The 23,456-nt window shown below is 45.3% G+C and overlaps 2 protein-coding genes across 3 annotated transcripts in view; both read left to right on the top strand.

Moving 5' to 3' along the window:
- Nucleotides 1-1,371: 1,371 nt before the first annotated feature.
- LOC146015484 (uncharacterized) lies at nucleotides 1,372-10,220 on the top strand. The gene is made up of 5 exons (XM_083151664.1): nucleotides 1,372-1,601; nucleotides 3,170-3,321; nucleotides 7,785-7,953; nucleotides 9,710-9,845; nucleotides 9,938-10,220. Exons 1-5 carry the CDS (start codon nucleotides 1,553-1,555, stop codon nucleotides 10,218-10,220), a joined length of 789 nt encoding a protein of 262 aa, XP_083007790.1. The 5' UTR covers nucleotides 1,372-1,552.
- An 8,710-nt stretch (nucleotides 10,221-18,930) lies between these two features.
- Nucleotides 18,931-23,456, top strand: part of NLN (neurolysin) — an 85,023-nt gene continuing 80,497 nt past the window's right edge. Inside the window, exon 1 of one of the 2 annotated variants that reach the window (XM_083152670.1) lies at nucleotides 18,931-19,084. In XM_083152670.1, the coding sequence (XP_083008796.1) occupies nucleotides 19,047-19,084 (38 nt within the window). In that variant the 5' untranslated portion in view covers nucleotides 18,931-19,046. The remainder of the gene's footprint in view (nucleotides 19,085-23,456) is intronic. The other variant, XM_083152678.1, reaches the window with a different exon arrangement.

Genomic DNA, 23,456 nt, shown 5'->3' on the forward strand with positions numbered 1-23,456 from the left:
TTCACTAATCCTGAGATGGCGATATCACACCTAACTCTCAAAACAGCCCTGGATGAAGTGGCTCCAGTTACCCACTACACTCCACATAGGTCTAGCCGCCAACCGTGGCACTTTAAATTAACGAGACACCTACAAAATCTCTCACGGTGGGCATAAATCTCAGTCCAATGGATTTCTTTACATATAAGATTATCTACCAGTCCTATAGTTATGCCCTGGAAACTGCAAAACATATTTCCAAATTCTCATTTCTGCTCAAGCTTCTAACCCAAAACGGGAGCCGGGCCACAAGATCTTGCTTCCTACTGCAGGGATAAGATTGACAAGATCTTGCTTCCTACTGCAGGGATAAGATCAGAGATGAATTGGTATGCTCCAACTCATTTGGCCCCAAAATGGCCGGGATTTCATTCCCAGAATTAGTTTCCAATCCCGAGACTTGGGGATTAGACTGCCGAGTACTCAACCTCTGCCCGGCTTCTTCTGTCCTTGGCTATGTGGCTCTGCGCAGCATGATGAAGTCATAGGGCGTGCTGTGCAGGCCGCATAGCTGTTCCGCTCCCAGGCACACTGCCAATATTGCTGTCCCGACCGCCCCCAGGCACACCACCCATAATGCTGTCCAGGCCCGGCTCCTGGCTAAGAGCCGCACCCGCCCGGCTCCATGCTACACCCACCCGGCTCCGGCCATGCCGGTAATTATGTGGGGCAGCCGGGTATTTTATTTATTAGGGAAGCCAATCCCGGAATTGGCTTCCCTACTCCGCTTCCATATTGGATATTGAGATAGTGAATATACGTAAACCTTCCGGGACAGCTGCACTACCTAATATTGAACACCGCACAGATGTACCAAGTCTTGAAAAGTGATAACATGGAGTGTGATAAACCATGAACCAATAAGCCCCTAACTGCCATTTTTTTTATCAAAGCCTGTGACAAATATGAGCAGATTGGCTGACACTTTATCACTGTCCATTTTATCACTGTTCTAGCTTAGTACATTTGGCCCAATGTGAGTAAACCCTTCAGTCACGTGTCTGGTATTGAAGGTTTATAGATTGGAGGCTTCTTGAACTGTACAAGAAAGAGTTAGGGCCACAGGGGATTTTGGGTACTGCTAATAGTCCTTCAGCTGCGCCTGTACTGGAATTACAAAGCTATGTCTTTAAGTTACAGTAACAGGTATTTCTAGTAGAAGCACTCCTGAACATCAAGCTGAAAAGGGAAATATAAGCCCTGAACAGAAGTACAACTCGCAGCAAACAAACACCAGATGAAAGAGATTATCCTGCTTGAGATAAAACTGCTAGGCAACTTTTCTAAGCTGCTCAGAGTGAAGGTGGAACTCTATCATAGCAACCGCAAATACTGAAATACAAGACTTCAAACAATGAGGACGTACACAGTGAGTTCTGTATAGTTATGTGAAGCAGGTAGCGCAGATTCAGAACATACACTATGGGTCGGACCTCTATAACTATTGTCCTAGTCATGAAAACAGCTAGTTGGAGACGGTTTATAATGATGTGTTAATGGGCAGCCAAACAGAATGAGAGCCTCCAGGAAGATAGTCACGTTCAGCGAGGACCCTGTCATATGTAAGTACTGTTTATATATTGAATTACACAATGATCTCATACATTTGCTGTCATTTTTTTGCATACTGCAACAGCAGGAAGCAAAGTACAATGTATATGATGTAGAGTTAGATCGGTACTTGTTACCTAGCACGGTGCCCATCGCATACCATAAGCCATACAATGGTATGCGATGCGATTGCAGCCGATGTTATACAATTTTAAATCGTATACCATCGCATTGTATGCCACTGTATGCCATATACAATGGTATACGATTTAAAATTGTATAAGCACCCTAATGGGGTTTTCAATGTTAAATGTGCCCCCTATAAGATTATTAATTGTATAAGCACCGTAATGGATGCTTACAATGTTAAAAGCACCCCCACGCCACCCCCACTATCAACGCCAACCCGAAGCGTGGCGAGCGCAGCGGTACGCGTCCTCCGACCTTTTCATACCCCCACCATCCACGTCGGCGTGTAGTTGATTTTAGATAGTGTGGTGAGCGCAGCGAGCCATCGAGCCCGAAGCGTGGCGAGCGGACGTGAAATACATGTAAAGTAATACGCGTCCGCTCGCCACGCTTCGGGCTCGGTGGCTCGCCGCGCTCGCCACACTATATAAAATCAACTCCACCCGACGTGGATAGTGGGGGTATGAAAAGGTCGGAGGACACGTACGCCACGCTTCGGGTTGGTGTTCATAGTGGGGGTGCATTTAACATTGTAAGCACCCATTAGGGTGCTTATACAATTAAAAATCATATAGGGGGGCCATTTAACATTGAAATGGTGCTTATACAATTTAAAATCACATCGCATGCGGGTATATGGCATGCAATGGGATACAATGCATAAGATGCCATACGACTGAATATCGTGGGCGCCGTGATAGGAAACAAGTACCGTTAAATCTAAAGGGGCCTACACAAGGGGAGATGAGCGTTCTGAGCAATGCTAGGTTGCTCAGATCACTCGGCACACAACATTGCACAGCGATGTGCCGCTGAGCAATCTGTCAGGGCCAATGTTCTCCGTGAGAACACTGGCACTGACACTGGCCCAGGACTTCAGGATTAGACTGCGCACTCACTCAGGCGATGTCAGGCTGTTCCTAAAGCCCGGCCTGCGGCTCTGCGCAGCGTGACAGTTAGAGATCACGCTGCACAGGCCAAACAGCCGCTCTGCCCACCCATCACTCCCCGGCCTGGCTCCCAGACACGCCTCCAGCTACCCGGCAGACGGCAGCACATCCAGCAGAACAGCTACCCGGCCAGGCTCCCAGCTCCCTAGTGCCGCCGGGCTCACACTTGCCCCCCGCACAGCTCCCCGGATGCTTCCGCCCGCACCATTAAGGTAAATATGAGGGGCATTTAAAAAAAAATGTATTAGGAAAGCCAATCCCGGTATTGAGCATTTTTCAATCCCCAATTGGCATCCCTATTCCCAAATACTGGAAAACAGACAATGGTCATTCACAAATTTAAATCGAACAAATATATCTAACTGACTCAATGGACTCTTTCCATGGTTTATTGCACGCCCGGCTCTTCTACACTGACCACACATGTTGTTATATTGTAGTGGACTCTGCAGGGAAGAAGGATAACACTCACCGTGGAATTCTCCAGCACTATCACCAGCTCATTGTGAAACATCTCTCTCTCACCTCTCCTGTGTACAGAAGGCTGAAAGAACATGGGATCCTGACAACTGATCAGATAGGATTACTGGAGGTGGGGAACAACACTGTTTGGTGCTTTAAAGTTTCTATTTTTCTATTGAACATAAAGTTTCGCACTTGAATTCACTGCTTAGCGAGCTATCTAACGCCACCCGCCGGCCGAGCGAATGCCCGCCCCCGCCGCTGTGCAAATTTCCCCACCGCATTGCGAATGGATGTTTTCTAAAAACATCCATTCGCAAGGGAGCATACGAGGATGAAATCATTCGATGATCGCCGATCATCGAATGATTTTTACCCTGTTCGCAAATATAAATCAGTCTTGACTGACCTATATTTGTGTTGTCCAGGTCCGAAACCGGTGCGGGAGGCTGACGTCCTGTGATGTCACCTGCCCCGTTCGCATGGGGATGCCCAGTGTTTTACTGGGCGCACCCACTGTTTTTGTGGCAATGCACAGGAAATGCAGGGTGTCCCCATGCAAATCCCCCCCACCTGCCTATACCTCCCCTGTGCAAAGGCCTGGGCAACTGTTAAGTCGCCGAAGGCGTCCACACAGCAGCCCTGCACATGCGCATATGCTAATATACACATGCGCAGAGGCAAAATATCGGTCCCCAGTGCGAATACACCGGGGAGCGATCAAACTAGAATCACTACATTTTTACCACCTGACAGAAAAATAAGCTAATTATGAGGCACAGTCCTGATCTGTGCTGCTAAGGGCGGAGATATTATTGCTGGTCAAATTTCTATTATTGCCATGCATCCCTCTATCTCTCTCTCTCTCGTTTCTTTACTAAGATGAAAGTTCTATTGAATGGGATGTTGCCAATAGCAACCAGTCAGATTCTACTTCTTTATTTAGCACCTTCTAGAGGATAATAGAATCTGATTGGTTGCCCATAGCATATCTTCTGAACTCCAATCTCAGTACACAGCGGCGCAACTATAATTTGGGTGCCCCCCTGCCGATAATAAAGCACCCCCCACCACCACCACCACCCTGGCTGCCAATGCCACCCCCCCACCCCATTCCCCGCAGATTTACCTGTATTCGCTGCGGTGGTCCCGGCTCCCCTTCTGGCTTCATTCTGATGCTTTGAAAAACGGACCATCACAAAATGTCCGCCCCCATACAGCAGACAGTTTCAGAGAACAGTCTGCTATATGGGGGCGGACATTTTATGATCTCCATAACATCAGAATGAAGCCAGGAGGGGAGCCAGGACCACCGTAGCGAATACAGGTAAAGCTGCGGGGGATGGGGGCATTACAATAGCCCCGCAGCCCTCCGGCGCCCGCACTTACACAGCGCCCCCCGCGGGGGCTGCGGTGCTATTGTTACGCCACTGTCAGTACATCCTTATTATTATTATCCTTTATTTATATGGCGCCACATGGGATCCGCAGCGCCCAATTACAGAGTACATAAACAAATAAGCAAAACATAGACTTATATATAAATACATTGTACATAATGATAGCTGCATCAGCAGAGGACACTGGAATAAATATAAGCTTGGCAGAAAACTGCAGGATTTGGTGCCATCATGCACACGAGGGAAGAGGGCCCTGCTTGTTAGAGCTTACATTCTAAAGGGGAGGGGCAGACAAATGGGGGGTGGGGACACAGATCGGGTAGACAGTAAGCATAGAACAGAGAGTTAAAGTGAGATTTGTCTGGGTTTGGTGAAGTGGGTCTTGAGTGCCTGTTTGAAGTTTTTTAGGGAGGTGGAGAGTCTGAGGGAGAGAGGTAGAGAATTCAAGTTGTAGGGAACAGCAAGCACAGGAAAAGTCTTGGAGGAAGAAGTGGGAGGAAGTAATCAGTTGGCAGGAGAGGCAGCGTGCATTAGCAGAGTGAAGAGGACGGGTGCGAGTGTAAAGGCAGATAAGGTCAGAGATGTAAGTGGGAGAGGAGTGGGTAAGAGCTTTGTAAGTGAAGAAAAGCTCAAATTGGATTCTGAAAGAGAAGGGAAGCCAGTAGAATAGGGGAGGTGGGTGTAGTGCGTTTGGTTAGGAAGATGAGCTGGGCGTCAGCATTGAGGATAGATTAGAGCGGAGAGAGACATTTGTCAGGGATTACACATAGGAGATTACAGTAGTCCAAGTCTGGAGATGACCAGAGAGTGGATAAGGGTCTTGGTAGAATCCTGTGCGATTAAACATAACAGAAAACCCCTCTATGTCTACAATAGTTCTTCCCCAGTAGGTGCATTGACAAGTTATACCTGTGTCCCCCAACAGAGCCTTGGAGTCAACTCTGTGTCACTTGTAGTCCAATGTCCCTAGAACCAACATTTATAGAACATATCAAAGAGGCAACTTCTCTGAAAAAGTTAGTATGGAAATATTGCCCCCGCCATCAGGTATTTTGGGGCCCAGGACCCATTTCCAGTTCTGGGCCTCCCCTTGCCCCTCCCCCTCCTCACTTGAATTACCGTAACCCAGCTCCTGCTCCCCCATCTCCTCTTCCGCTGAGCTGCAGTCCAGAGGTCCCAGAGCGAAGGCTTCTTCAACTCAGGATGCCGGTGGCCAATTAAAATGCAGCACTGGCTGGTGAGCCAATCAGAGCTTGCGTACCGGTAGCTGCTCTGATTGGCTCAAAAGCCGGTGCAGCATTTTCATTGGCCACCGGCGTCCTGGGTTGAATAAGCCTGCGATCCAGGAACTGCTTTGTTCAGTGCAGCAGAAGCAATCGGGGGAGGGGGGGGGGGGTTGTGGTGGGCAAAATGAGCAGCTCTGGCCCTTCCAGTTGTCCCCACAGCACCCCCCCTATTGTTGGCCCTGTCCACTATAATGCACCATAGACAAGGTAATACACATGGGCCCTCATTCTGATTGATTCGAGTGGTGTTTAGCAACTGCGCATGCCCATAAACTTTTATGCGCATGTGCAGCCGCTTTATGCGAGCTGGCGCGACAAAATGATTATTATTGGGCGTTCCCATGAAAACGCTGGGCAATCCCATGCTAATGCAGCCGTGACACGGGAGCGGGGGCGGACAGCTGCCCGTCCTCTTCCCATACAGGGACGCCGCAGATCTAAGACACCAGAAGTTAGATCTACGAGTGCTACAGAAATCATTTGATGGTTGGCTACCATCGAATGATATCGTCCCCGCACGCAATCGGCGAATGGATGTTTATGTGAAATATCCATTTACATGCAGGCAGGGACATTTGCGGTGCGTGCAACGGGCGGGCATTCCTGCAGGTGGCCTTTGGTTGACTCGCAAAGCTGAGAATTTCGCAGCTTTGCGAATCAACCAGAATGACCTCCAAGAGGTGTGCTTTTGCGCCCCATTCTTTTTAGGTTCCGTTGGATTCAAACCCATGGCAATATATTATATTATGGGGCAGATTTAGGAACAAGTGATATTCATGTTATCACTCGCTCCAAACAATATATGGTCAACAAACCATTTGGCTGGAGCACCATTTATCATGCAACAAGGAGGTGGTAACAAGAATATCACTCGTTGTTAAATCTTCCCCTAAACCCACAGTGGTCGGTATATCTGTAGATCAATTGATCTGCAGATATATCTACAGAGGGATTGGGCAGCGTGTTCTCCATACACGCTGCCCCATCTGTCGGGACTGACATCACAAATAGATGGAAGCATTTGCATGTGCCCTCCCATTGAGCTGTCAATTACTGGCAGCTTCCCCGTGCACACAGGCCCTTATTCAGGCTGATTTGCTCCCCTGCGTGAACACACACAGTGTTTTGCATAGTCAGTTATGTGCATGTGCAGCTGCTGTGTGCGAGCGGCCTCGAATAGATTATTTGCGGGCACTTGCACACATCAGTGCGGGCGTGGGGCATGGGTTTGCGGGCCGGGGGATTCGCCCATGGGAACGCCCAGAGAACTGTGCATTCTCACGGTAATTCGCCGATGACGTGGTTGTGGGGGGGGGGGGGGGGGGGGGCATCTGACATCAGCGGATGTCAGCTGCCTGCCCACTTCCTGTACAGAAACTCACAGATGTAAGACACCAAAGAGGTGTCTTAGATTTTGCGAACACTTGAAAAATCATTGGATGGTCCACGACCATCCAATGATTTTGTGTCCGAACGCAAGGCTGCCAATGGATGAATATGCAATCCATTCGCATGCCTGCAGGTAATAGCGCCGTGTGAGGGGGGGTGGGGGCTGTGCATGCGGCAGGCGGAGACTGGTGGCCTTGCAAGCCTGCAAAATTTACAGAATTGCAAGTCAACCTGAATAAGGGCCACAGAACGATGTGCCGATATCTCTTTAGATATATCCGACATCGGCTGTGTTGTATACGGGCAACGTCCTTTGCAACACCTGCTTCATACGGTGTGCCCAGTGGGGACCAATTGGTCTTTCATATGGGGGAGTACATGCTTGTTTCATATTGAGATAAACTGAAAATTTAAATACCCCTCAATTTCATTTTACATCAATGTTTTGGGTTGTGTTTAAGTCCCCTGCAGGTACCAAGGAACAATTTTATCTTGACTTGTGTTTTATATATCAATAGTTGGAAGAGTTCCCAGACAGAAAGATTTCCAAACTTCTAGAGGTGCTGAAAAGTGCAGACCGCCATGTTTTCACCACGTTCTGCGCGGTCCTTCATGACACAGGTCAGCATCACCTGGCCCAAATACTGAACATGGCCACGAGTAACCAAACACCTGTGTTACGGGAAGGTAAGATACAGTATATCAAACATAACATCCAAAAGTAATGGAAATATCCTCTACAATGTTAGCAAGTTGTTAGGGTAATGTAATGTTCAATGTCCACCTTAGCAGGGCAACAGTTTTATTTTATTTTTCAGAAAAATGAAAGAACAGTAAATATGTTATGTATAAACATTAAATTATGTTAGAAGAAAAACATAATTATTTAATGAATATAAATGGTAGAATGGAAAAGAACGTTGTAAGAATATCAGCTACTGTTTTAATCTGTACTAAATATAAATATAACATTATGTTGTTACATATAGACATTAAATAAAAATTGACAGAAATAAAAGCAAATAAAAAGAAATGAATTAGGCAAATGTTGATAATGTAAAGTGCATCTGTGAGTAGCGCTAATGCAGGGGTTCCCAAAGTTTTTGAATCACGGCACCCAGAAGCATCAGAAATGTTTTCGCAGCACGGTAGCACCCCTAGGCTAAAGGTTTCTTATTGAGAAAGTCGGGCTTCAGCCTGGGCAGGAAAGTTCAGGAGGGGGGATCCCTTCATTGGGGGGTCCCCACTTCCCCAGGATCCCTACCCAGGCTGACCAGTCAGGGGGTAATGCTTTGGTCGCGGGACCTTATATAATAAGTTTTTCCCGGCTGTGGCATTACCCTGCTGGCTGGTTGGGCCTGGTACTGGTTTTTAAAATACGGGGGACCCCTACTCGTTTTGTCCCCCATATTTTGGGAACCAGGATCGACCCTTGGGCCTGGTGCTGGTTTAAAAAAAAATACATGGAGCCCCTATTTAATTTGGTTCCTGATTTTTTAAAACCAGGACCGGCTCTTTGAGCCTGGGGCTGTTTATACTGGGGGGGGGACCCCATGCGGTTTTTAAATTATTTATTTTACACTGCAGCCTCCACAGATCTGAATGATCCGTGTAGGCTGCCAATACAAATTTGTATTTAAAAAACGAATTCATATCGGCAAGAATACCAAATCATACGACATCGGAAGATACGACTCAGTCAAATACGACTGCTTTGCAAATTCCCCTCCAGAATACGAATTTGTAAATGACATACGACGGCGATGCCAGTCGTATTCAGAATACGAATGCAAATTTTCGTATTCTTAGTAAATTTTGCCCTACATGTGTTATAAATATCATCGTTGTATTTTTATTTAAATCATTTATGACAGGTGAGGCACTGCCTCCCCTGACTGCACGTCCCTGATGATCACTTACACTAAAAGGCATTCCCGAAGCCAGCATGTGCCTCTATGTTCCCAGAGTTACTACTAGGTCTGGCATTTACCCCAGTTCGTAAAAAGTAGAAGTGTAACCTATATGTTACAAGTCACAGGGTTGATGCAGAGGTGGGCAGAAAATCGGTGTAAATTACAAAATAATAAATAAAAATAATTTAATTGGCGAAACACATCCTGAGATGCATCCATGATCCAGGCCCATATCAGCAGCAGATTTGCCTGGTTTATGATGATCTAAGGTTGAATACAGTATGCATGGTTCTGCATGAACATAACTGTAATTGCTCCTGTAATGCATCTAAAGATGCACCTATCGGTACTGTAAACTACCTATCGGTACTGTAAACTACTCTAGAATGCATTGGTTGCTATAGGTTACATCTTCCATTTCATGTGACCAGTTTTTATGGTTTCCTGGAGCTCTTGTTTGTCTTGTGCTGACTGGCGCATCCACTGACCTGTGGATGTCTTCATTGATTTATATTTTTTATTGTCCCAAGTTCCACCTATTTCAAGACATAAAAAAGTCCTTAATGAAGCATTATCACTACACGTGGAATATGATAAGACAATCAAAGAAGAAAATATACAGCTGAGGAAGAAAATAAAAAGATTGAGGAGCCAATATACAAGAAAGTATGTGTACTTGTCCTAACCGTAAAGCATTTGCATTTTGTTTTTGTTGATAAAAAACCAACAATAATATATGTATATTTGTGTATTTAAAGCTTGCAGGAACTTGAAGAGAGAGTAAATATAGCTAAATGGGAGCGTGACCTTGCCACCAAAGAGAGGAACATTCTACACAGTGAAAATGAAGCTCTGGAGAACCTCAATACTGAGCTTAGGTCCCTGGTCAGGAGATTGCAGGAAACCACGTTACAGTTTGGTGCACAGGACCTCAGGACGATACGTCCCCACGTACAGGACCTTGGGTTCAGCATAAATTACCCGAACGAAAAATCGAAGAGGCTTTATCCAGGGACACACTTAGGTCTTGTTTATAGGTGAACAGTTATTACCACATACTGTATATTTTAATGTTTTTTAAAAGCTATGATTCTTTACAAATAAGACCGTGATTGACTCATTTTATGGTGCTCAAAGAGAATGTTTTTTTATTATGTTAATGTATTTCCTTACTAAATCATGCAAATATTGGCGTTACATTTGTTAATAAAGTCAACTTTGATAATGTGAAGGTAATTTATGAAGCATAAAATGGCTGCTAAAGCAGCTTTGGAAATTTTCGGTTCCTCTCCTTGTACAAATGCATATACAGTACAAATGGAGAGTGCAACGGCCGCTTGTGGAGGAGCAGTGGTTTGGGAAGGCAGACGGGAAGAGCCTGTTGTTTGGATCTCTGTGAAATCCTGCAGAGGAGGCGTGAGCCCGACCACTGTTGTGCTATGCCAGATCTCCCTGATCATTGTACCATGGAAGGCAAAGCTGAGATGATGCAATTCACGGTGATCTGCATCTTCTCTTCTCATTCTCCCAGATATACTAGGTTAGGAGGTAATAAGATCTAATAGAATACACTCGCTTGGTGCTGAGTATGCTAGGTGCCTTTGGACTCCCAACATGCAAATGTACAAGGATTATAATGAGATAAAGCATCGCTCAAGTACACATCTTGTAAACTACCAAATATCTTCACAAGGTAAAGAGAGGGGGAAAGGGGGAAAGGGAAGGAAAATTCTCGCACTGACTACAATTATTACTGTAACAATTGGAACCAATGTATAAATTTAGTATCATACGCAAATGTATATATTGTTGATTCGTGGTGCTCCCAGAGTCATAGGTATACTGTACAAAAAAACAAGGAGAAAAGATGACTCTCTTTTTGGGGCACTCTTTAAATATTTTATATATGATCTATTGATAAAATGTATTATGACATGATAATTGACAGTTTAATTACAGCTGGGTGTATTCATATTGCCAGCTCAACACTTGACCACATGAAAAAAGTGTATAAATGTATCAGCTGGGATATTTGATGTTCCTCAGATTGCGGGTTAACACAACCCTATGAGACATTCATAATCCCCAGCTGAATTTAATGTGCAAGTGATACAAATCAAGAGAATTAAATCATAAAAATAAGACGATTTTTGGTACTCTTTACCTAGAACGGCGCCCACGATTAGAATCGCGGGCGTCGGGGGTAAAATCGCGGGTAAATCGCGGGTACATCAAAATCGGGTGCCCGCGATGACCGCGATTTTCCTGTGAAGCCCGCGAGGGGACGCGTATAACTGTGAAGGTATCCGCGGCCCCTCGCGGGGCTCGCTGCGCTCGCCACGCTTCGGGCTCGGTGACTCGCTGCGCTCGCCACACTATTATATTCTCACCTCCACGCCGACGTGGATAGTAGGGCATGAAAAGGTCGGAGGACGCGTACCGCCGCCCCTCGCGGGCTCGCTGCGCTCGCCACGCTTCGGGTTCGCGTGGATGGTGGGGTGTCGTTAAAAATTGGGGGGGACATTTAAGGGTTAATGGGCTCTGTGGCCCATTTAACATTGATTTCTATGGCAAAATCGGGTCCATTGAGCCATTTAACAGTAAAATCGGGTCCATCGCGCCTTTTAACATTGATTCCTATGGTAAATCGGGAGCATCGCGTCGCGGGCATCGCGGGTACATTTATGGCCGGCCGCGACGCGACCGACCCGATTTCCATGTTTAACATGGTTCTCAATGGGAAATCGCGGGCATCGCGTCGGTGGCATCGCGGCCACACATAAATGTACCCGCGATGCCCGCGATGGGCGCCGTGATAGGTAAAGAGTACCCGATTTTTTTATATTTTTCTAATGCAATTAAAAACTCGGCGAAATCTTAACATGCTTATGCTTTTTTCTGATGGGATGCCCATGTTCATGACCCTCTTAAATAGAGACATTCATATAGTCATGCTTAGGGATTGAGATGAAGTAAGAATAGAGATAAATGCAGCTCACCAATAGATTTCCTTTGGTGGACCTTTTATACTCAGCCGTGTGTCCAAAGAACAGTGAACGGAACTGAGAGGTTTTCCTCCAATTACCGGGATCTCTATTGGATGAGTGAAGGAAGATATGGGGATCTGCTGTTGCTGACAGAACCCAGGGGCACCCCTGTTAGTTAACCCAGTGCAAGGGTACTTGATCTGGGACTGGCAGCAATGAGAGTCCCCTAGTTTGACGAGAGAAAAGAGGACAGTGTAAATATACTGAATTTATCGGATAATTTCCATGGATACACCGGAATTGTTCCCTTTAAATCTCGTTAGCAAATATTCTCTATAAAGGCTAGCTAATCTGGTAATCTCTGATAAGGATGTGAAAGTTTCAACAATGTCATATATGTGACAATCTTTGGGCTTTTGGATAGTATTGGTAGTATCTACCTAATATTACACAATAATTAAACTGGCAACAATTTGAAAAGAGGGTTCTCTTATATAGTATGTGTGTTTATCATCCAGGCAATCTCCTCAGAAATTGCTCAGTGTGTACGCCAGGTATTGGCGAGTAGGTCATACAAGCCTGGAGTGCACTGACAGTATTTACATATATAAAGAGGAGAAGTTTGCCAAGTCGTCAAGAGTGTGCTGCCCATTCAGCTGGTCTAATAGATTTACAAAGTTCCACATGTAGTGTAAAAATTGCTCAGTGTGTATGCAGGCCTAAAATACACAGGCTCTGGTCTATATACATATATGGGAGACTCTGTTGCCTAGTCGGCAGAGGTATACTGCTTATGCCAGAAGAATTTATGCAGCTCTATTGACAAAATCACAAATATGTGCCACACTTAGGTTGCTTGGGAACGCAGACCCAAGATACATAAATAAACATTCCATCCAATTGGAACAAATGTTACCAAATAAATAGTAAGATACCACCAAAAAATGTATCAATGCAATATGAGGATTAGAGAAACATTTTTACATACAAGCTGGATGTAAGCGGCTAAATTATACTAGCCTGAGATATCCAGACACGGATACACTCTATCCAAAAACAATGTTGCCAAATTCAGTGAGACACTTTCAACATTCTATACATAAGGAGAATCACTTAGCCTTTCCGTGACCCTGTTACGAGGTCTCCTCCGTCCCAATTCATGTGTAGGATCCCATCAGAGTTTAGGCATTTGCATGATGGACGCGCGTTTCGCCTTGAATACTAAGGCTTGTTCACCCACGTGGTGTGTGTTGCTGCTGGGCTGTGTTTTATAGCGCTATGTTAGCACTTCATCTGTGACGCAGGAGGTCGCGTTCCTCCTGATAGGATAGTTACTCTCTGACTGCCCCACGTGGGACCCCGCTTCCTGTATGTATAAGTATATTTGAGGAACGTGATGACGTTCTCTCTCTAAGCTTCCCTCCGTCTCCCCCGTGCTTGCGCATAAGACGTTGCTTAGTTACCTCCACACAAATGATTGTGATTTAGTAATCTCTGCAGATTTTAAGAAAAACGCGTTATCCCCACCAATCTAGGTGTTCGCTGTTATTTGCTTTACTCTAAATCAGTATTAGCATATGTTCTTGCTATATTGCGTTTTTGGCTTGTTTCATATGGGTGTGTGACCATGAGATAATTCTATGCTCATTCTGAAGATATTTCAGTTGTTCCCCTTAACATAGGTGGTTACAATTTACAAGGATAAGAAATTAAGGTTTATTTAAGGGGATTTTATGAGATATGTGAATAATACCAATAAATATAAAGAAATAGAATTAAATTAATAATAATTGTAGTTGTGAGGTGTGAACATAAAGACTATAGAAGAATTATATATGTATTTTTTAATGAGGAATTACACTGGTGAAATTGTATATGTGTTTTGTGTCCGTGAATATTGAATAAAGGAGACAAAGAATTGCACCCATAATAGTGATATAAAAAGATTATTATATTTGAATATGTGAAATTAATGACTAGGAGGGAGTGTTAACTCTTGTGTATTCATATAGGTGAATACATATAAGTTTTTACCTAAATGTGATTTATATATCCCCATTTGTGATCATATAGATGAATTGAAGGAGTAAGTGCTATACATACAAAAAATATATATGTATAATTAAATGTGCTAAAAACTTAACATACTGAAAAAAACGTGAAAAATAAGTGAAGAAAAATGTGTATATCAAATTTAGAAGAGGGAGAATTATATCTTATGGCCATGTATTCCTAATGGTTTTTTATATATAGTAATATGGTTCTACCGCCAAATGGTTTATGCATGTTTATTTCTTTAAGTGACATGCAGGGGATTCCTTACACATAGATAAAGAGGGTATGGAGGTCCTAGCTCTAGTGGTTACATTAGTTAGCATCAATCCTAGCTTGGATTGTACTTTGCTGGAATAAGTATGGTTTATGCCAGCAGGAAGACCAAGAGAAGAGGGGACCAGATAGGGAAGCAAAGGGTGAGGAAGATGATGATGCTTGTTGAAACTTTCACATCCTTATCAGAGATTACCAGATTAGCTAGCCTTTATAGAGAATATTTGCTAACGAGATTTAAAGGGAACAATTCCGGTGTATCCATGGAAATTATCCGATAAATTCAGTATATTTACACTGTCCTCTTTTCTCTCGTCAAACTAGGGGACTCTCATTGCTGCCAGTCCCAGATCAAGTACCCTTGCACTGGGTTAACTAACAGGGGTGCCCCTGGGTTCTGTCAGCAACAGCAGATCCCCATATCTTCCTTCACTCATCCAATAGAGATCCCGGTAATTGGAGGAAAACCTCTCAGTTCCGTTCACTGTTTTTTGGACACACGGCTGAGTATAAAAGGTCCACCAAAGGAAATCTATTGGTGAGCTGCATTTATCTCTATTCTTACTTCATCTCAATCCCTAAGCATGACTATATGAATGTCTCTATTTAAGAGGGTCATGAACATGGGCATCCCATCAGAAAAAAGCATAAGCATGTTAAGATTTCGCCGAGTTTTTAATTGCATTAGAAAAATATAAAAAAATCGTCTTATTTTTATGATTTAATTCTCTTGATTTGTATCACTTGCACATTAAATTCAGCTGGGGATTATGAATGTCTCATAGGGTTGTGTTAACCCGCAATCTGAGGAACATCAAATATCCCAGCTGATACATTTATACACTTTTTTCATGTGGTCAAGTGTTGAGCTGGCAATATGAATACACCCAGCTGTAATTAAACTGTCAATTATCATGTCATAATACATTTTATCAATAGATCATATATAAAATATTTAAAGAGTGCCCCAAAAAGAGAGTCATCTTTTCTCCTTGTTTTTTTGTAAACTACCAAATATACAGTGGATGCAATGGCCATTCTATTCAGTAATAAACAATACACCAGGGTTGCCGACTTTCCAGCTACTCTCCAGGACTGGGCAGCCAGCTCGGCAGGGAGTGGGGCTGGGGGAGGGAACACGAATTAGGGGGCAGGGTAGGACTCACACGACTCACAGGACCACAATGACACGGTTTAGCAGGGCTGTGGGAATTGCGGGGAACTTGCTTACCTTTCTTGGGGACTGGGAGGGTCCCCTGATTTTTGGGAGCCTACTTGCCTTTCGGGAAGGGTAGACAAGTATGTAATACACAAATAACATCATTAAAATAAACTAAAACTGTGATCTAGCCTAAGAAACTACAGCAGTATCATTCATTAGTTTGGCCCAAGAAATCATTGTTTAGCCACTTATCAATCAGCAATGCTTGTGGTTGACTAAAATCCACAATTTCAGTCATCATCTTCACCTTCAGCTTATTATCTGTGCTGGGTGCACACTAGACAATATTTTGAACGATTTGGACGATTTTGATGGCTTGAAACATCAAATTGTTCAAATTGTCCAGTGTGTACACAATATGTTGCTGACAATGCACACTCCCATACATGCAGGCCAACGGAGGTCATTGGGCCTTATTCTAGTTCACTCGTCTCTTTCTGACAAAATCCTTCTTAGATGGACATAACCATGTGAACTGCAGGGGGGGCAGATGTAAAATGTGCAGAGATAATTACATTTGGGTGAGTTATTTTGTTTCTGTGCAGGGTAAATACTGGCTGCTTTATTTTTACACTGCAATATAGATCTCACTTTGAAGTAAAACCCCACCCAAATCTAATTCTCTCTGCACATTTTACATCTGCCCCCCTGCAGTGCACATGGGGCCTTATTCTGGTTGGTGCGGCCGGATCCGATTATGCGGCCAGGACCGTGCGTGCGAAACCCCGCCTTCCATACGGATGGCCAACTCCGTCCGTACGCGGTAAGAAGCTGGCCGAACGGACCGCGCGTGTATTTTACACGGAATACGCCTCCTCCATCTAAGGGAACCTCCCCCATCATTCGATGGTCGCAGACCATCGAATGCAGGACCGAGTGCTCCACCAGCTCCCGCAACCTCAGACCACACGGACATTTCTCCGTGCAAAAGCAGGGATCTGGGCGGGCAGCTGACATCCGGCGATGTCATATGTCCGCCCCCTACACGTGCATCACGGCCGCATTACCATGCGTACGCCCAGCGTTTGCATGGGAACGCCCATGAAACGCGGGGCGTATGCATATGGTAATGAGCCCAAATAGCCCTTCACGCCCCTCTCCACCCCCTGTTCGGAGTGTTCACATATCATGCGGGATTTGGCCGTACACCCCGCTCGCACATGCGCAGAGACGCCTCTGCACATGCGCAGACACAAAACATCGGCGGGCCGAACGCACGCGGATATATCCGCACCGATCAGAATAAGGGCCATGGTTTTGTCCATCTAAGAAGGATTTTGTCAGAAAGAGTGAACTAGAATAAGGCCCATTGTTAGCAAGGGCCATGCGTTTCGCTGCTGCTGGCATCGACAGGTGTGTATGCACTTGCTGATGCCAGCTCCCACCAGAACAAGTAACGCTGAGTACACACATTGTCTAACTTAATAGTTCATTTCTATTTCACCAAAGGGCAATGTAGGCCTCTAGGACCAAATCCAGATCATCTGCAGGGAAAATCATTTGGCAAGTATGGAAATGTAATGTTTTTACCAGTTCCACCTTGGGGCTCTGCTTCCTGAATTGTGGTGTAGAAAACTGACCAGCACATATCCTAATTGATATGCAGCACATCTTCTGCAATGGGGAACATTTCTCATATACAGTATAAAGATGAGATAAAAGCTGAAAATCCTCAGACCAAGTATAGTAACGATGTGCACCATGGGCTAATATTTAATTGTCTGATGCATTTCTTTATCATAAGCATGTTTTGAAGTTATTATACGAGCAGAACAGAGTAGGCAAACTGATGTGCTGCATTTTTCTGAGCAATGCCGAACCAAGAAGTAATTGTGCCCATTGTCATAAATCTACAGTATGCCCTCCTTTACAAATGTAATAAACAGTCCGATAACTCTACATAGTTGGATGTATAAAATCTGCATTTCGGCACATACTGCAATGACTATATAGTGCAAATCGAATGTAGATTGTATGAATTGTATGTAAATAGTACAGAGATAGCAAAGATTGCATAGCACTCGAATCTTAAGTCGAATAGCGGCGTTCCATAAGCATGTGGGAACACCCAGCGTTTTATGGACATTCCCATCATGCTAAAGGCCCATGACGCGGGTGCGCTGGTCGGGCAGCTGACATCACCGGACTGCCTGCTCCAGTAATCCCATACATGCAATCACATCAGCTGCTGGCAACATCTCCAACATTGGAGGACTGGGATCCTATTTGCATTGCATGAGGACTACTCCATCTATTTTATTTATTCTGCAAGCTGTCATTTCCCCTGGAGCCTGATGGTCTGTCAGCAAGCATCTCAGCCAATGCACAGTGGTGGCAGCAGCAGCATCCTAGGGATGGACATTTCATCCTGATGTTTCTCAACCATCGATGTTTTCATTTCGGTGGTAGTCCTTTTCCATTCAATGGTGGCATTCCAATGTTTTGCCACCATTGAATGGCAAACATTTGATGGTTCAGAACCCAGCCCCATCCCCAGCCTTGCATGCTGAAGTTTTTTGAGCATGAACAAAAAGTTTTTCTCTTGTGCGTGCGAAAATCATATGATTTTTTTTTCTTTTGAAATTCCATTGCATCGAAAGATTCAATGTTGCTTCCGATGTCCATCCCTACAGCATCCCTTACAGCATCATGCAGTATTCCCTGCAGCATGTTACCCTTCCAATCACACCATTTTTAATCAGTATCAGCGGCACAGGACTTTAGCAGGTAGGAATTGGAATTATATTTGGAATTTATCAACTAAAATTGCACTTTGATTCATTCCACTGCTGCATGCACTGCACATGATCTGTCTCTACAACACCTACATCATAGTAGCAGCTATCAGTCCTCCTTTCCAGTCAGTGTTGCTGAGGTTAAACTGAGGGCGTGTACATGGACCAGTGTGGGCAAAGAGATTGCAAGGGGCTGGAGCTTCTGTTCCTCCACTGCCATCTTTACTGAGGGCAACGATCATTTCCTCAGCACCGTGACAGGAAATAACTTCATGAAATAAAGCACTGCTGTATACAATATACGTGTACTGGCAAATTGTTATAAATGGCTACATTTTAATGTCCTATTTAGCAATTAAACTAGCCAGGCACATGTTATTAAAGTAAATGACAGCAATGGAAAAAACGCTGCTGTCACTGTAACATGTACGGAGAAGGTCCAGTGAAGCCCTGTGCTGAGTTTGAGTACTGTTACTAAGTGGAAAGTAAAGCTTTGCCCATAGGAAGTATGGCTGCCAGGGTAAGCTGGTCATGTGACTGTCAGTCAGCCATGGCTGGGAGTCCACGCTGAGCAGTAGCAGCAGCTGCCCTGGTCATGTATGTGGCACGCCGATGTGTGTACACCATATGCAGGTATATATATATGTCATGCATGCTCTCTACATAAACAACCATAGACCCTGTTTCTGCTGTGGAAATCATTTACAGGTTCTTGCTGGGAGGGCATGCTGGAACTTGTAGTCCCCCACAAAAGGAGAACAACAGGTTTATTGTATTTGTATTATGCTATGATTGCTCTCCGCATTAGACAAAGGCAGGCTGCGGTTTCCATTCATTATGCCGTTTGCCTGTCAGTTATGGCAATGGACTACATCACCCCATGCAGTAGCTCAGCTGTTTATCTCTATAGTGTCATTGCTGAGGCGTGGGGCTAGCAGATCATAAGATTTAAAGTAATAAATGATTTTCACACCAATGCATAGACCTTTGTGGACCCAGTATAATTTTAGTTCATGATTATAATTTTTTCCTGCCTCAACACGTTATTGTACAGAAGGGGTGTGGTATATTAGGACGACACTGTCTAGGATGTTAACAGCCCAAAGTTGTATGAACAAGGTCGTCTGGAATTGTAAAAGGTCGACATGAGTTTTTCAACGTTTTTGGTGTCAATGTTGACATTTGATCGTGTAGATGGGTATGGGTCATAGGGTTAACGGCACTAAGTTCGACATGGGCTAAGGTTGACACATGCATTAGGTCAACATGGGCAAGGTCGACATTGTTTTTCAAAGTTTTTTTGAATGTCGACATGGACACCGCCCCGCCCCCGCATGGCCCGCTACCATACCTCCCAACTTCTGGCCGGAGGAAATAGGGACACTGCGCGAGCGCCCGAAAAGGGGGCGGGGCGTATGCAAATGAGGGCGCGGCTTATGCTAATTAGCCGCAACCTCATTTTCATACGAGAATAGACGCTGTGCGCATGCGCACAGCGTCTATTCTACTAGATTGGGGGGTCTCCCAACTGCCACCCCCCGCAGCGGGACAATGCCTGCCGCGGGTGGGACGTCGGGACAGGACCCGAAAATCGGGACTGTCCCGACGGAATCGTGACAGTTGGGAGGTATGCGCTACGCTCACCATGCTTTGGGCGTGGTGCCTCCATACACTTGGCACACTATTTTATTCTCCCACCACACCCTAGTGGATGGTAGGGCATCAAATACCGCCAGTCGGCACATGCCGGCTCAAAAAAAGTGAAAAACCACATGTCAACCTGATGACATTCTGAGGTGAACCATACCGCCCAACATGACCCTCTCCTGCAAGGACACAATGGTCTGTTCCTGCACTTCACTCTTAATGCATGATTGCCTGTGTTGAAGCGCCTTTCTTATCAATTAACCTATTCAACACAGAGAGAATCATGCATTATGTGGAAAGTGCAGGAGCAGAGCAATGTGTCCCTCCTGGAGCGGGTCATGTTGGGAGGTATGCTTAAAAACTGTATTTTTGTGAAAATCGCTCAGTGGGGTAAATTTACTAAGATGGGGGAACTATTTGATGGGATGTTGCTATGGGCAACCAATCAAAATCTACTTATTATTTAGGTACTCATTACCTAGCACGGCGCCCACGATTTTGATCGTGGGCATCGCAGGTAAAAAAATTGCGGGCATTGAATGCACTAAAAATCGTGTGCGACGCGACCGACGCGATGCCCGCGATTTCCCATAGGGAACAATGTTAAATGTCTCAATTGACCCGATTTTCCTGTTCAATGCCTCAATTGACCCGATTTTTCCATAGGAAACAATGTTAAATGGCCCACAGAGGCCAAATAGCCACCCTGAAGTGTGAAATGGCCCCCACAATTGTTAACGCCACCCCACGATCAACGTGAACCCGAAGCGTGGCAAGCCCGCGAGGGGCGGCGGTACGCGTCCTACGACCTTTTCATACCCCCACTATCCACGTCGGCGTGGAGTTGAGAATAGAATAGTGTGGCGAGCCCGAAGTGTGGCGAGCGGACGCGAATACCTTCACAGGTAAACGCGTCCCTTCGCGGGCTTCACAGGTATCCGCGTCCCCTCGCCACGCTTCGGGCTCGGTGGCTCGCTGCGCTCGCCACACTATTCTATTCTCAACTCCACGCCGATGTGGATAGTGGGGGTATGAAAAGGTCGTAGGACGCGTACCGCCGCCGCTCGCCATGCTTCGGGTTCACGTTGATCGTGGGATGGCGTTAACAATTGTGGGGGCCATTTCACACTTCAGGGTACCTATTTGGCCTCTGTGGGCCATTTAACATTGTTTCCTATGGAAAAATGCTCAATCCCGGGATCCCGGAATTGGCATACGTAAAAGAAAATTGCCCCTGTGCGCCACACTGACTGACTTTTGGGGGGCAGGTGGCAGCGGTGTGGAGCGTGGCAGCGGTGTGGAGCCAGGCATCGGGTATGACGTGTGCGGCTCTGCGGGGCCTGGCAGTGAGCACGTTCCGGGGCCACACTCAATTACTTTTGGGGAGTGGGGGAAGCAGGCAGCATCAACGAGGAGGCAGGCGGCTAGGGGAGGTGGGTTCCGACGCCGGTGGTGCAGCGCTGCGACCTGCGCGGCGCGACCTTCAGTATAACTGAATCAAGCCGCACGCCGGGTCGGGAACAGCTGGGCAGCGTCTGAGCGAGTTCTCAGACGCTGCCCGGTATTAGACTGCGCATGCGCAGTCTAATCCCAAAATCCCGGGATTGGATACTCCAATCCCGGGATTGAAATCCCAGACATTTTGGGGCCAAATCCCAGGATCCCTCCGATCCCAATCCTGGGATTGGCCACCCTAGTCAACACGAGTCTTAATTCCCGGCACTCCGACCCTGCCCTTGATCAGGTTCGGAGTCCTTGGATTTAAGACCTGTGTTTTTCAGGTTGAAAAGCTTTAACCCGTGAATTTGCTTCTGGTGTGAATTGGGGCCAGGCTTCACCCGACAAAATGACCCTGCACTCAAAAATGTCAGTTATGCTGTGTTCTCACTGCGAGTCAGAGAGACATGGTTTTTACCCGGCATTAACATGCTGGGGACTGCCGCGCTGGACCCCCGTTTTCACTGCAAGGCAAATTCCCGGGTATTTGCCTTTAAACACCGGTTTTTCGGCAGTGTTAACGGGTCAACCCGTGTCTGCATACCCGGATCTCAGACACGGGTAAAAAGAAGGGTTTTACCCGTGTATGAGATCCGGGTATGTGACCTGTTCACACTGCCAAAAATCCTGTGTTAAAAGGCAAATTCCCGGGTCGACGCGCTAGACCCGGGAATTTGGCTGCAGTGAGAACGGGGTATTAATTGCCGGGTGGCCGGTGTGAGAGGGGTATTAGAAATGTCCTTATTTATTTATTTATTTTTAAAAAGCACGTTTTTTTTTTTCATTGAAGCTAACTTTAAATTAATCAGAAATGCACTCTATATATTGTTAATGTGGTTATTGACTATACTAGCTGCAAATATCTGATTTTAAAATGAATACCTACAAAAGTGTATAGCAGTCCATTTCCATCAATCGTCACTCCAGTGTTCTAATTGCACATTGTGTTTGCTAATTGTGTTAGAAGCAGGGCTGCGGAGTCGAGGAGTCGGAGCAAATTTCGAGTACCTGGGGTCGGAGTCGGCAAACAATGCACCGACTCCAACTCCGAAAATTATAATGAATGACTTCTCTACTGTAAGAATAAAGACCAATGCATGCAGTGCCTCACGTAACCGCAAAACGAACATGTTAAGTAACCATGAAAAAGCATGCTTTTCATGTGCTTCACTATACGGCACGCAACGCACAATTCGGAGCACCAATACTTATAAATGTATTCTCCCTTGTAGTTTACAACTTATTTCCAACGTTCAATAAGGTTTTCAATACCTCGTTGGTAGAAATTACCTGGTGTAGATGAGAAAAATTCATTCAACCAAGCTCTCCCACCATACGCACAACATCTTTTTACGCGGATGAAGATCTTGTTTCATGCGCGGGGTTGTTTGTTTACCTTGGCTAAGCCATTCCTTACGCTGGTTCATGTACAGGCACCATTTTTCGTCGCCAGTAACGATTCGGTAAAGAAATTGTTCCTTGTGTCCATGAATTGAACGGTGACGAGCAAGCAAACCAGCGGACAAACATTGTGTTTGTCCTTTGCTTAAACTGTTCAATACAGTAGACTGTTGGCTTCCCAGCCCCTAGTTTCTGTAGTAATAATATGTATGTTGCCTTTCTTTTCTTCAAGGAATGTATAAAATACATTAGCATATTAATACAGAGGAGTCGGAGTCGAGGAGTCGGGGTCAGACGTACGAGGAGTCGGGGTCGGACCATTTATCTACCGACTCCACAGCCCTGGTTAGAAGGCTAATGGATGATTAGAAAACCCTTTTGCAATTATGTTAGCACAGCTGAAAATAGGTTTGCTCAATAGAGAAGCTATAAAACTGGCCTTCTGGCTAGTTGAGTTCCT

The sequence above is a fragment of the Crinia signifera genome, chromosome 1 (assembly GCF_055691185.1).
Source record: "Crinia signifera chromosome 1, ASM5569118v1, whole genome shotgun sequence".
Taxonomy (NCBI): domain Eukaryota; kingdom Metazoa; phylum Chordata; class Amphibia; order Anura; family Myobatrachidae; genus Crinia; species Crinia signifera.

What these genes read in the sequence shown, in the direction of transcription:
- LOC146015484 (XM_083151664.1), top strand. Translation starts at nt 1,553, where the DNA reads ATGAGAGCCTCCAGGAAGATAGTCACGTTCAGCGAGGACCCTGTCATA. An exon ending in CAGCGAGGACCCTGTCATAT is followed by an intron (nt 1,602 to 3,169) that starts GTAAGTACTGTT and finishes GTTATATTGTAG; the next exon opens with TGGACTCTGCAGGGAAGAAG. An exon ending in AACACCTGTGTTACGGGAAG is followed by an intron (nt 7,954 to 9,709) that starts GTAAGATACAGT and finishes TATTGTCCCAAG; the next exon opens with TTCCACCTATTTCAAGACAT.